We start from the raw sequence: 15,520 nt of genomic DNA on the forward strand, positions 1-15,520 counted from the left end.
ACCCCCATGTGACTGCCAAGAGCGCCATTACAGGCTTCACTGAGCGAAGAGGGCGGTGCACTGTTCTACTGTGCAGCACAGCCTGAGCTACAATACAGTACTCTCAACACAACAGTCATAAGGACGAAGCCTTATCTGCGACCTCATCACAGAACTCAACAGCTAGAGAAGCAGCCAGAGGAAGTGCTGTGGACCGGTTACCCCACAATTAGTAAAACCCTGCCAACTGTGAAGCAGGGGGAGGATCTATCAGGTTATGGGGTTGTGATGCTGCCAGTGCATTGCCATTGCATTGGCAATACTGCTCAGGTGGAGCGAAGCATGGATTCCACAAAATACCTGGATGAAGTCCTGGATGAAAATGTCAAACCATCTGTCAAAAGGTTGAAGTTGAGGTGGCGAGGGCTTCTACAAGAGGAGAAGGATCCAAAATATGCCTCAGCCCTCTTCGAGCCCGCCACTTGACTCTCGTCTGTAATTGGTGGATTGTTGTAAAGCTAAGACTCTGGTAAACCCCTTTGTCAACAACCAAAACAATGCGTCCACATGAGTAAAGGTAGGAAAGGTACGAAATTCATAAAACAGACCTTAATTTATCCGGTTTAGGGTCAGAGTATCTCCTCACACAGTGCTCTAGGTCACATTACAGAGCTCATTACAGAGAGAAAGCGACCTCCGACCCCAGAGGGTTCAAACTAACCAACGCGGACCACCTGAACCGTCACAAACCGAAGCTGTTGGAATGGTCCTGAGAAACAGAAACAGTCTCCCTGACCTCAACATAATTGGCAATTTGCAAACAGCCCTTAAAACAAGCTGTGCAGCAGGACCACCCAAGCATTTCTCAGTACTGGAGGTCTTCAGAGGTGCTGGGATCGTATAGATAACGTATGCATATGTCATTATTAGTAGCATTATTAGTAATTAATACTGGAATTTGCATTTGGAGTTTTATTTCTGTTCAGCCGTAGCCATGATTATTTCTATTTATTTATTTATTTTAACTTTCAGCGGCCGCTCATCAGAGCAGAAATCAGTCCAAAACCTTAAACATCTGTAACCAGATAATAGGAAATTAATATTCCAGATTTAACTGGTAAGCAAATACACAGCAAATCACACTAATTTCCCACCAACTGCTTATTTAAGCCGGGACTGCGTGTGAAAGCCCATGCAAACAAAAACTATGACGCGGATTTAGGAGGGAAAACAGACTAATTTGCAGTATGATAAAAGCGAAATAATGTAATAATTCAATAATTAAATAAATAAACCCTGCTAATTAATGCACAGAACACTATTTCCATCTCCCCTGGAGCTTCATTTGCGTGCTTTGCAGTGCTGGGGAAAGCGAGCAGTAATTACACATCACAGCCTCCAACAGAAGAATCAGCAACGGAGAGAAATAGGAACAGCTTAACAGCGTCGGTGGAGGCGTGTGTGGGTATTGGAACGTGCTGGGTATTGTATTATATCATATTCAGCGGCTTCGCTCAAAAACAAATATTGTCGTTGACGTTTCCCCCAAAACGAACTGCTGGACATTACAGTGACGTTCCAGGATACCAGCAACACACCAGCAGCATCCCCCTCAGAGATCAGTGCACTTAAGGGAGCCTAAACGGGCACAGGGGTAACTGTAGTGAATAAATCACATGATCACAAAAACGTTAAATTTTTTTAACAATAAAATGACATAACGGGCCTGTAGTCTTCATTTCTACATCATTAGTTATTTAATTCCTTATTATTTTACATGTTGGGACGCCTACCTCCCAAGTAACAGCACTCTATATCACTTGCCAGTGTGGCTGGGTACGGCCTTAGTCCCCTGGGGGGTGGGGGGAGGCCAGCGTGAAGTTACGCTGATGCAGTGCGGGTGTGTGTCATGTTGTACGGTTGCTGTTGCTTTAGTAGTGTGTAGAGTCCACATGGAACTACTGGCACTGAGCATGCATCAACCAGTGCCAGTGGGGCTAGGTGCGGCCTGAGTCACCAGGGAAGCCAGTGTGGATCTACGGTTATGAGGCTGGTTAAGTGATCGTGCTGTGAAGCGAGCTTGGAGGGGAGCAGGTCTGGGACAGACCTCTCACCAGACCTCACCGTTGAGCCCCTCCGGAGGCGTCGTGGGCTTAATTCTGCGAAACACTGACGAAGAAAGGTGCCCACCTGATGATAGTTTCAGTATGGCAGCACTACATACACCAGTGAATTAATGCTGATCTTCAATTTTAGCTTTTTTTAATCACAAATATGAGTAAATCTGTACAACCGTACAACACGACACACACCTGCACTACATCAGCATAACTTCATACTGGCTGAACTCATGGCTCACGCATGCACGCTGGGTCTCCCCGCAGGCTTTTCCTGAGGTTTATAGTGCATGTGTGTTGAAATGAAAGGCCGAGTGCTGAGACAAAGTAGCCAGACCTTTTCCGGCAATGAATAGACCGGTCCGTAAGCCAAGCCGGCAGGGTGGCTATTATAGCGACCCACACACACACGCACACACCCTCTGACACACACACATATAACAATGGCTGTAAGGAAGAGGATGGTTGGAAAAACACTTAGGTGATAAATCAGGATGAAGGGAGAGAAAGGGAAAGGAAGAACAGTGAAAGACGGAGAGAGAGACGCATGATTCCTTCCTGGAGTCACAAGGGCACACACACACACACACACACACACACACACACACAGGTCTTGCTACTAGATCTTGGAGCATTGCTGTGAGGATTTGACTGCATTCAGTGACAAGTGCATAAGTGAGGTCAGGATATTGGATGATCACCATCCATCATTCCAGAGAACACAGTTTTTTTACTGCTCCACAGCTCAACATTGGGGGGGGGGGGCTTTATACCCCTCTAGCCCATGCCTGGGTCATGTTTATTATCTGCTCCAAAAAGTCCTATTCTATTGGCCGTACGACTCTACAGGGACTCGACAAGCTGCGTGTGTGCACTTGTACACCTGTGTCAACTTAACGTAACTATATGCATTAATTAGAAGGGGTGTCCACAAACTTTTGACATACTGTGCATATGAACTGTGTAGCTGCATGTGTTATATAAGGATGTCCTGATCAGTATTTTTTCAGTAGAGCAATATATTTTATTATGGACTGGGTATCTGCTTTTTAAGCTCGATCCGGTGCTGATCCACAATTAACGGACATTATTCCCAGCTGGCAGCAGTGATGAGCGTTCTAAGACGGTAACAGAACAGTGTGGAGACTATTTTACTGTAAAACATGAAATCCTACAGTAACATCTGTGGTTTGTATCTGCATTTGAATCACTTCTCCTCCAGACGCCGACCAAACTATGTGGGTAAATACACCCCCGTCACGCCTTTACTCTTGAATTACGGTTGGTTAGAAAGAAAACTATTGAATAGTATTTAGTATTACAAAATTTAAAAAACTAATAAACTAATAAAAACATATCAATGTGACATAATTTACAATGGCATTTATTAATATACAAGAAACTCATATCTCCAAAAACTAGCAACTTTAATGGACTCAATGTAAATAAAAATAAAAAAAAGATTTTATTGCAAGTCGTTTTGGAGCATTAAAGTAAAGAACAACTCATTCAAGTTATGTCAAAAAGTGGAAAATGGATAAACAGAGGTTCAGACTAGGAACCTTTAGTCTAGGAATCTTTAGTCTAGGAATCTTTAGTCTAGGAATCTTGCTAAATGAGTCCCACAGGGTTCTTTTTTAGGGTTTATGAAACTGAGCATAGGTCTGGTAATAATGTAGTTATCAGAGTGACTAACTGAAGTCTAGGCCTATGTACAGGGGTTAAAGGAGTAAAAGAACTGGGGGGGGCAGTCAGACTGGACTACAGGATATCAAACACACTACAGAACGGTCATTTTAAAGGGTTTTAGGTTTATTGAACCAAATAAATCAGGCCTGAATAATCCCTGTTCTAAAAATAGAGGGATTTAACAGCAGGCTTGCTCAGCAGCACATGGTACTGAAATTGTGTGGTCGTACTGTTTATGGAAACTGTAGACCTGGATCGGTATCGGCTGATATTTAGCATTCAGGTACTCACTCACCCACACGGCCGGTAGGTGAAGACGATGTAACTCTCCTCTGTGGTTCTCTCGATGAAGGTCACACATGTGTGCTTCTCCCAGTGCCTCATAGCCTGCCTGAATATAGCCCGTTGGCTACCTGGAAAACACATACACACACACACACACACACACACACAAAGTAGACATGTAGGGAAGACATGAGATGCCGGATTCTCACTGACACTTTAGTCCAAGGCTAAGCTTAGACTACATCGGCTAAAACCAGGTCAGTCCTACGTAAACAACTAGAAATCCCACAGACTGTACATCGAGACACAGGGCAAAGCTGAGTGTGCCTCAAAAGCCTGGAGTGGAGAAAGCAGCCAAGTGAGCAAGAGGGTGGGAATGCGCTGCTGACTCAGCACTTCCGAGCTGCGCTGATCTTGTGTAATGCTCACTTTGCCCGATTTCTTGTTCCAAACAGGAAAAAACTTGAGCAGCTTCAGTGCTGTAATCCACACCCGAGCCATCGGGGTCAACCAGGCGGGCCGTGCCCCCTCAGCACTGACTGACTGGCTGGCTGCGTTCGTTCAGGTCAGATTAAGGTCAGTGAGGACACACATGCATGTAAACAAGAGACGTAATGTCATTTCTTATTAATAATATGATCAAATGTAATTTGCATATTGTGCACTATGAAGGGCGATGCGATTAACAGGCCATAGACTCAATGTACACATGCACAAACACAATCACTCCCAGCTCCCCAGACAAAAACAAAGAACGGCAGGCAGACGTAGTCCTACTGGTAATTACAGCCGTTCATTCAGGGCAGATTAAGGCCAGCGCTGAAGGCACAGACGAGATTTGCTGCTTGTACGCACAGCCTCTAGACGGACAGTGTGCATTTAATTGGGTCACTTACCACTAAAGTTCCCGCTTATGACATAAGGGATGACTCCCTCAGGCCACACCCTCTCTGGTCTGGACGTCGCCGCCCTCTTCCTGCGACGGGAGCCCTGCCGATTGGACACCGCAGTGTTTGGACTCGTCTCATTGGCAGACAAACCTGTCATTTACGACATCAAATAAAACACTGAGGGTTCGCCTATGGAAATCACCAGGTTCAGTCATCATAATTCACTCAAATTAGCAGCGTGGGGTTGAGGCTCAGCAGTTGACGCGGACTCTGCCTACGCTGTAGAGGTTTCGCAGATGTCTGACGGGTCATCACACTAAACATTAACATCATCAGCTTCCCTTTTTCCAGGTTCTTACAAGATCTGCACACATTTCCACTTCCCCCAAACCTAGTTAATCAGCCTAGACAGCCTAACGGAGGTTAAGGGCTTAGTCCTACGTCAACTCATCACACACTTACCTCAAAAGTAACCTCAAAAAGACCCGCTTCGTATGGCTTACTTTTGTCAATAAAAATGTTTGAAGGTTCTTCACACATACATATAATTCCCAAAAAAACTGTTCTTCTATGGTTCTTCTATGGCATCAAACAAAGAATGCTAGCTAGCAGAGGAGCTAATGCATTTTTAAGGATCGTGATGTGAAACTTACCCAAATGGCAGCTCTATTAGCTGCCAAGCTCAGCTAAATTTGGTACTGCGCAGGCTAGCATACTTGCTATCCAAATGACATGTTTCCAAAGGATTCCATGTAGTACTGAAAAACATTCATTGACTTGTAGTTTGGAGCCATTTAACCTTTAGGTAAATTAGCTATAGTGCATGCTAGCACACTTGCTATCCCAACTACGCGCTACAAAGGGGTTCAGTATGGTCCTGAACAAGTGTTCTTTGCCTCTTAACAGTAGAAAATGTATTGTTGGTGCTATATGGAACCATTTTTATATGGTTCTTCAAAAGAACCTACTACACAACCTTTTAAGCTTTAGCTAAATTAGCCACTGTGCAAGCTAGCACACTTGCTATCCCAACAACACGCTACAAAAGTGTTTAATAACAATAACAAATGTCTTTTTGGTGCTATATGGAACCATTTTTTATACAGTTCTTTAAAAGAACCTACTACACACCTTTTAACCTTTACATAAATTACCCATTGTGCAAGCTAGCATCGTTTTAACAGGTTCTTCAGCTAGGAAATCTTTCAGACAACCATTTAACCTTTAGGTAAATTAGCTATAGTGCATGCTAGCACACTTGCTATTCAAAATGTGCTATAATAGAGTTTAATATGGTACTGAACAAGGGTTCTTTGACTCTTAACAGTAGAACATGTATTTTTGGTGATATATGGAACCATTTTCATATGGTTCCTTAAAAGAATCTAATACACAACCATTTAACCTTTAGCTACATTAGCTATTGTGCAAGCTAGCACACTTGCAATTCAAACTACGTGCTACAAAAGGGTTAATATGGGCCTGAACAAGTGTTCATTGACTCCTAACATTAGTGACGTTCTTTTTGGTGATATATGGAACCATATGAAAGGTTCTTCAGCTAGGAGACCTTCTAGACAACCATTTAACCTTTAGGTAAATTAGTTGATGTGCATGCTAGCACACTTGCTATCCCAACTATGCACTACAAAAGGGTTTAATATGGTACTGAACAAGTGTTGGTTGACTCCTAACTGTAAAAAAGGTCTGTTTGGTGCCATGTGGAACCATTTTTATATGGTTCTTTAAAAGAACCTACTACACAACCATTTAACCTTTAGCTACATTATGCCATTGTGCAAGCTAGCACACTTGCTATTCAAACTACATGCTACAAAAGGGTTAATATGGGCCTGAACAAGTGTCTACTGAAATAATCCTTATGAAATAATCCTTAAGTATCCATATCATCCATTTTCAATGGTTCTAGATAGAACCGCTGGTGCTAACTGTTTTTTTAGGAGTGTACCATTCAAAGTCACTTTGCTTTTTTCCTTTAAAACACTGCATTTTTCCTGCAAGTGCACTTTGTTCTGTCCATCAGACTGAAGGCTTTCCATAATGAGAGACTTGTTATTGGAAGTCGTATTGAACCAGCTGCTGCTGTGAGCTGCAGGAGAGTGGCATTACAGTAATGACTGACCGTAGCAAACCTGACGGGGACAGGTCATACAAGGTAGGCTGGAATTATTGATTTAATTATTTATTTTAGCATCAAGGTTGGCTGTCCTAATTTAATCAGCTGTATGTGTGTATTATTCTCAGGACCCAACCGTTCGTCCGGCACTAGGAGGGTAAAGACGAACACATGTCTCTTTCACAACATGCAAAGCCAGCCTCTGCCTCTTTTCCCACTCATTGTAGGGCAGTCCACGCGCTCAGAGGAAAGCACCGGGTCCCCAGCTCCACCACACCAGCTAACATAGGCCTGTATCGGCCTACGTCGCTTAAGAGTAATGAGGGGAGAGAGCGCCATCTAACTACGTGGAGGGAATGTGGCCAGTTGTGCTCTTATGGACGCTTGTGGCCACTGAGAGCAACACCTTCACAACACCCGGGCCACAGTAGCGGCGCAATTAGACTGCTGAGCCACTTTCGGAGCCCCCTTCATAGTTTAATTTGGGAGTAAGGGGACAAGGGGTCAAGGCAACTCATTCCATCACCTGAAATGTCGGTGTATAATACCTATAACTGGTTAGAAATCATTGTAGCAACTGCAACTAATCCACAGGGAATTCTCCAAATGAGGCTGGCACCATAAGGACTTCATAAGGATCAGTTTGACGTAGGCCTGGTATTGCTGCTAGGTGTGGAAAGCAGATTAGACTTGTTCCGGACAACACCTTTACTCTGGTTATGACATTCATTTATACAGCCTGAGAGCATTTTCTTAGGGGGCGAGGGTGTGGGTGTGTATTTATGAGCAATAGTGAGTAAATGAAAGCGAACGAAGGGGAATTCTCCCTCCCGAATTGCCTGTAGGACATTACCAGCAAGTCTTACTCTAGACAAGAGCTGCTCAAACTTGCATTGTATCCATTACCTGCTGGAGCCTACACACTCTTATCACTACCTTGTGTGTGTATTGGTTGGTTCTTGGCCTCTATCTGATTTAAGAAAAGACAGCTAATGTATCTATACTGCCTTTCCCAATGTAAGCTAGTCTCTGAGGATATTTTGCTGTTAAGTGTGGTAATTATGCCAATATCTCCACAGAGCAGATAAGCTTATATACTAAAGTCATCTTAGAACTGCGTTCTTTTGGCCTCTGTAGCAGAATCGAGGAAAGTTGGCGTTCACAAAAGGCTATCTTCTCCAGTTCTAACCTAAGTGCTTTTCTCAAGGGCAGACAAACTGAGGGAACTGCAGAGCTCATGAAAACGTGGTAATACGAGCGCCCCACTTTCTTGCCTGATTTTAGCCACTAATGCTGCAAAGTCATCTGCAAACCCTGATATCAGCGCTCCATCATCTCCAATTCACTTCAAAGACGGCTTCATGAAACCTGACAGATCAGCAAAGCTCAACACAGTAACAGTCTCAGCCTTCTGGCGTTGACGAAAGCGTTGCTCCGTGCCTCACAGCGGTATGTGACTGATGGCGGCACCATGCAGCCGATAGTGGCTGGTAAACGGTGGTACTACTGGTATACTAACAGTAAGACTGGCGATACAGCATAAACGCTACTTTTAACGATATGATATGGAAGTGAGGCGGTTTACGAAAATATCATGCATATCACAATATTTTGTTTCGTTAACAGTTCGGTAAGTGGGAATAGGCAGCTTCTCTTTGGAATTAGACCAGTGGTCTCGTAATCCGAATATTTTCCGTTATTGATGGAAAATAATCTGAAGGCTGTCCGTCATTTTGACAGATTACAACTGTGAGGCCGATCTACTGTAAATTGAAGTAATTCGCACCCCTGTCCAGTAGGTGGCGAGCGTATATATAAGTAAGCTACTGTCTAGTTTGGTTTCATGTGTATAACCTCGTTGTTTAATCGCATTGCTAACTAACGTAACTTCGGATAGACCATAATCATTATGATTCTACGAGATGCTACGGTGTTTTTGCTGCCATCTGGTTTATTATCCCACTGTGAGCGACGAAAGTAAGCATTGCGCTGACCTCTAGTGGTGACAATTGTTAAGTAGCCTCAAAGAAGACTTCGTAATATGGCTAGCTAGAGGAATAACAGCAGTTCTTAACCATTTCTAAGGCTAAATATTGTCTGTATGTCCAATTTTGTAATGTGGTACAATGCACTGCTACTGTACGATTCCATTACATGTAATCCTACAAAGCTACATTAGCCTGGTAGCTTTAGCACAAACTCGTCAACTAGTCCTGACTAGACTAACTTAGAGGTAAAAGAAGGTTCTTAAGGGATCTTAAGGGACAACCCTACACACACTTACCTGTGTCTGTCTGGTTGAGGTTTATGACGGTTCTCTGGACCACGTCCACAATGCGGTCCACTTTAAACATTCGCATGTCTTCATCATCTAGCGCTATGTCCCCCAGATAGGCCACTGCAATAGACAAAGAAACACTTCACATGAGTTAGGAGTTTTCGCATCTCCACTGTGAACGAAGGCCACACTCTGCACACGGTCAACACTCGGGAGTTCGTCACTCAGCGCCACCTATAATTACCACAGGCTCGCTGAAGAGTGCTAGTCGCTCAAAAAGCCAACAGCAGCGAGACATCTCATCATCACTCTTTAATCATTGGCGACACCGTATATATCTGGGTTCAGCACTCGTACCAAAGCCTATTCAATAATTCATCCGCTGAGAGCGTGGAGCTGATTAGCGTTAGTGGGTTTAAGCGTGCTGCAACGCTCCGACTTTCCTTCTAATGATTATAAACTCTGGAGCTGCTGCCGCGGTGGTCGCCATGACCCGAATGGAAACGTATGCATATGCATAGACTTTAATTAGCTCGTCGGGGACTAATTTAATCTTCTCCGGAAGTGTGGCTGGGCTGATTAGCGGCGGGGAAAAGCAGCCAAACGTCTCCAGCAGAACGTCCTTCAGACTGACATAAGTTTGGAGCTAATTAGAGAAGCCAAGGATGCGCTCGAAAGCCCTTTGCGCACAGCCGCAGACCCGGGCCGCCCGGCCTTTATGAAGTTCGTGTGGCTGCGATAGCTCTGAATTAAACCCACGAAAAGAGCTGTTTTTCTCGTGCACAGTTGAAAAGGACAGCAAATAATGAACTGAACATTCCCAAGCATCCAGCCAAGGACTGTGAGGAGTTACGTAAGCAGTTTCTTCACGGTCAGGGCGTAGTTAAGCTCTTATCACAGTTTAAGCTCATCTCCTTTTGGGCAAGCGGCTAAGAAAGCAAAAAAAGCTAGACGTCAAAATAGTCAAAAAGCATCACTGAGGAGGGTTTAATACACACAGTATTACAAAACACATCAATTACCATAAAATATATGGACAAAATGTTCGTAGAAAGCACAGGCTTCCACGTGAGCTTACAGCACATGACACAACAGACATAAAATATTTAAAATATTAAATATTACAATTTAAAAGGTTTCAAAAACATCAGGTTGGACCATTTTAGGTCTCTTTCAGTGAAGATCAGTGCTTTTTATTATTATTTTCAGGCACTGGTGCAATTTCTGGACGGAGTTAAATGGAGTTAACAAGATTGTGGGCTGCTACGAGGGTGTAGCAGGTAATGTTAATGTGAGAAGATGTTGTGGTGTGCTGGTTCACTGCAGGTTATTCAGTCTGACCACATTTTCATGAATATGCAGTGTTGAGACAACATGTAACTACACGTGTTAAGTGGGCAAATATGTATATATTTCCCCCACCTATTCCTCACTGCACTAGGATATATGTACATATAGTCACTGCCCACATTTGCCATTCCATTAATAACATCATTTAAAGCCCCTGGGAACACAAATCTTAGCTATTTTATTTAGTATAATGCTAGACTTTGCTGTAAAGTGTAAAGTGTAAAGTGTTCAGTGAAGATTTAATAGAAAAACCCAGCAGAAATGTGATCAAACACCCCTCAAAAGTCCCCAAAATACACTCCTCACACCTCTCCAAGGACGGTCTAGGCGTGGTATATATGTGAAAAAGTAAGGGATGACTGGCCACGTAGGGCAGCTGCTCCCACAGTCACGGCTCAAGGTTTAGCTCACCGGGTTTAGCTTTAGCTCTAGCTCCAGGTTTCAGGTTTCAGGTTTATTTGTCATTTGCACAACATGTCAGGACATTTATGCATTGAAATGCTTGTGGTGAGGCTCAGGTTGATGCTCTACAGGAGGACAAAACTATATACATACTAAACATTTTCAAATAAAGTTAAATAAAAATTATATTAAATAAATACAAAATACACACAATTTATACACAAAATACAGAATATACAAAGATCTGTAGAAATTCTCTGATATGTATGTTTATGAGACAGGTATAGTCAGAGAGAGTGGAGCTAAATAGAAATATGTATGTTAGGTTGATCAGACTCGAAGCAAGGACTGAGCCACGTTAGCCTTGTGATTGGTCAGGGGTACGCTGATGGAAATCTGAACGCTTTTAGGAGACTTGGTAATGGTAATTGAAATACTGAATATGAATTATTAGACTTTTAAGCATCAGACCTACTTTGTAGGTCTGTACATTCATACAAATCTTTAAATCTGGCAGTTGTTCTTTACATTGTGTCCAAATTCCTTGATGAACGGACCAGTAGAAACGCTCCAAAATGACTCGGAATAAAATCTTAACACCGCCTTCCACTGAAAGTTACGTTTTGCTTTTCCCAGATACGAGGTTTTGCCTGACCGTGGCGGTATACATATGCATATTTGCTATCTATTCCTGCAGTCAGCCTCACTTCATCCTGCCAGCCACCTGTACTGGTGCCAAGTAGGAACTTGTCTTCAGAACTAGCTAATGAATTATAGATTCCTTTCCCCATTCATAACAGCTCACAGAACAAGAAGCTCTCTCAGTAACACCCTCAGCCCTGCCACAACCCCCACCCCCCCGCCAAACACACACACACACACAGTCATACACTGCCCTCTCAGTCTGTCTCGACGGCAGACAGAGGATCATGGCACCACTTCAAACCGATGATTACACGCGAAACTCGACTTTCCGTAACTATATTCATACGGCACAGCGTTCAGCTGCAGGCGCAGTGCACACCATCGCTGTGAAACCTCACCATAATCAAACCTCAGAAATGGTAACTTTACCATAGCATTGATGTGTGTTAATTCCTGAGTCATTTCCTACCGATCTATTCATCAGTCGGCTGGCAAATGGTGTAATGAGAAAGTAATTACATATTGGGAGTGAATCCAACGTATTTAATTGTGTGGAATTCAGTACAGTACGACGGAGTTTTATACAATACGCTAAGTTACGATACGATACTCACTACAGTGCAGTCTAATACATCAGTATCAGTACATCAGCGCATGTAGCGCATCGAATTGTCAGAATTTATCATATCGTAAATTAGCGTATTGTATAAAACTGTGTCATACTGTGTTGACTTGTATTGCAGTGTATTATATAACACTCTATTGCATCATACTGTGTGAAACTGTACTGCATCATATCCTAGGGCCGGGCAATTAATCGATAACTCATCAAAACCGTCATCTTGCATCTTCAAATTCTCTTTAAAATACTTTCCTATATATATATATATATATATATATATATATATATATATATATATATATATATATATATATACTCCGGACGATTTATCGTAAATCGAGGTCAAATGTATCGATTAATCGTGGTACTGATTTGAGGTCATATCGCCCAGCACTACACGAGGCCGTAATGGACCGTATCTAACTGTATCTGATGCACTGTATCAAATTGCAGCATATTGTAATGACACTGTGTCCAATAGCACGGAGGCTGGATTGAGTCAAATTGTATTAAACTATATCGTATCATATTGCATCGTATCGGACTGCATACGACTTTGCCAAATAGTATTCCATGGGATTGTATTGCATTATTAGTGTTAGCTTGGGGTTCGGCGAACTGACTGAAATCCAACAGCTGAATGCAAAACAGTGTAAAGTTTTGATACTAATGAAGACACTATTGCATCATACTGAACTCTGGACCCGTGAGGTTGGTCCTCCATGAATCGCATCAAGCCCTAAGACTGGGGCATCCATGACCTTGTCCCCAACTCACCCGTTGTCCTTCCTCTGAGCACTTTTGGTAGGTACTGACCACTGCATATCAAGAACCCCCTACAAATATGACGACCTGCCTGATGTTTTGAAGACGTTCTGACCCAGTCGTCTAGCCATCACAGTCTCAGATTCTTATGCCCGCCCGTTTTTCACCTCCGTCAGGAACTGACCGTTCGCTTGCTGCCTAGCATATCCCACCCCCATCACAGATGCCATTGCAACCAGATAATCAATGTCATTTACTTCACCTGACCTGGAGGTACAGTAGAAAAGCCAACCCAGCTGTTCCTGATATAAAAGTACGCTGTGGGTGTTTCCACTCATTTGTGCACCCTGATACACTAAAGAATGCACACATGGGTGAGAACAGCAGGAGCCCCCCGCCCCCCCGCCCCCCCCGTCCCCCCGTCCCCCATATTTTAACACAGACAGCTTCAGTCATCCTGAGCATCTGCAGCGGCCTCGGGGAATCGTTCCTCTGTTTGTGTCTACATGCGGCCTGGGAGCTTCTTCATACCTGGTTAAGATCATCCGCCAAACCCCTCGCAGTAATGGCACCCAAACAACTCGGCTGCCAAAAAAGATTCAAGAAGATAAAAGACAGGGAGGGAAAAAAACATGCTACAGTGTTTAGTCAGCACACACCTGGGAAGTAGGACACATTCCTTCCCTTAACAAGGCCAAGAAGGCGGCGATTACTCCAGTCGGGCTGTGTGAGCAACACAGGGGGCTTACTAAGTTCCCAGCTAAATGTTCTACGCCAGCAGCTCCGTGTGTGTGTGTGTGTGTGTGTGGGTTTTTAGGTAGCTGGATTCTCATTACTGTTTTTAACAGCAAGGCACTTCCACAGTTTACAGCCTCGATGCTAGCGGAGAAGGAATGGGAATGTGGGAGACGTGGGATCTGTGTGAGCGCCATCAAAAAGAGCTACTGCCCACCTCACAAGCCCAGCCTGAGGGCGCAGGGTAGTGGAGCACGGACCTGTTATTTCCTGTACAAACAGAATTCTGGCCTGTATTGCCAAGTCTGCTGTCAGACACACACAAGCTCCAGCTCTCTCGCTGGCTTGATCTCTCTCGCTCCGTGCCTGTGCTCTAGATCCAGGATTCAAACCAGGGCTGAACGATACTGGAACAGGGAGACGCTCAGATTTCACTGATTCCGATATCGGTGTTCAATTTTTGACGTCTTTCAACTTTCAGTCCTTGACGTCTTTTAGCCACAGAAAATGAAGGTAAAGAAATAGCAGTAAATGTTCCTCAGATGGTTCAGAAGAACTTCTCTTGGTTTCATGAATAATAATTTATGAGTCTTGTAGTACGAGATGAGCCCCGAAATACAGTGTTTTATGGTTTGCTATGACTGAGAAAAACACCTGAATTGAATGATAAAGAGATGGGGTTTGTTTGAGGGATGGGTTTGTATCTGGTTTGACTGTATCTGGAGTCTTGGGTGTGTTCACACTTGCAGTTTTATAAGGTTTGGCCTGGTCCAAAAGTGGTTCCTTTAAATTGAATCAAGTGTACAATGTCATATTTTCAACATTCATTATTTAAAAACTATTAGCTGCACTTTTCCCAATTAATCGATTAATCGAAGCCATAATGGACCGATTAATCGACTGTGAAAATCGGTGCTCTACAGTATACTGAAAAGTACATTAAACATAGAGTTGCTACAATAGCAGTCACTCGCAGCAAACCATAAAACACTGTATTTCAGGGCTCACAACATTTACGACACAGATATAGCATGTTTACTAACTTTACAGAAGGACTTGCTGAGTCTTCTGAGTCATATCAAATCTGAAAATAGGACGAATCAGCTTTCTATAAGGACTATTTTGCCTAATGACACCCTGTATGTACCTTTCCACCATGAACAGAGTTGAAAAATACCTTTCAACAACCATAATATTCTTCAAACTACTGTGTATACTGCTATGCCTAGCGCCGTATACATTATATGGACAAAAGTATTGGGACACACCTCTTTATCATTCAATTCAGGTGTTTTATTCAGTCCCATTCAGGCCAAAGGTGAACAAAATCAAGCTCCTAGCCATGCAGTCTGCCTTTCCACACATTAGTGAAAGAATGGGAGGATCTAAAGAGCTCACTGACTCAGCGTGGTTCTGGATGTAACAGGAGACACCGCTGCACCACCAACAACAACAAGTCAGCTGGTGAAGTTTCCTCCCTCCTAGATCTTCCTCCATCAGCTGTGAGTGGTGTTCTTATTGAACAGTGGAAGCGTTTAGGAGGAACAGCTCACAGAGAGCAGCTTAGCCACCACGTAAAGTTACAGAGCGGGGTCAGGGCCGAGCACTGAGCTCAAAGCATAATGC

The 15,520-nt window shown here is 43.4% G+C and overlaps 1 protein-coding gene across 1 annotated transcript in view; it reads right to left on the reverse strand.

Annotated features, from left to right (window-relative positions):
• bmp1a (bone morphogenetic protein 1a) overlaps window positions 1-15,520 on the reverse strand; it is a 79,453-nt gene that overhangs the window by 38,733 nt on the left and 25,200 nt on the right. Inside the window, exons 2-4 of the mRNA XM_072681102.1 lie at window positions 9,382-9,495; window positions 4,967-5,110; window positions 4,081-4,198 (exon numbers count right to left, since the gene is read on the reverse strand). Of these exons, the coding sequence (XP_072537203.1) occupies window positions 4,081-4,198; window positions 4,967-5,110; window positions 9,382-9,495 (376 nt within the window). The remainder of the gene's footprint in view (window positions 1-4,080; window positions 4,199-4,966; window positions 5,111-9,381; window positions 9,496-15,520) is intronic.

This window comes from Salminus brasiliensis, chromosome 6 (genome assembly GCF_030463535.1).
Source record: "Salminus brasiliensis chromosome 6, fSalBra1.hap2, whole genome shotgun sequence".
Lineage (NCBI taxonomy): Eukaryota > Metazoa > Chordata > Actinopteri > Characiformes > Bryconidae > Salminus > Salminus brasiliensis.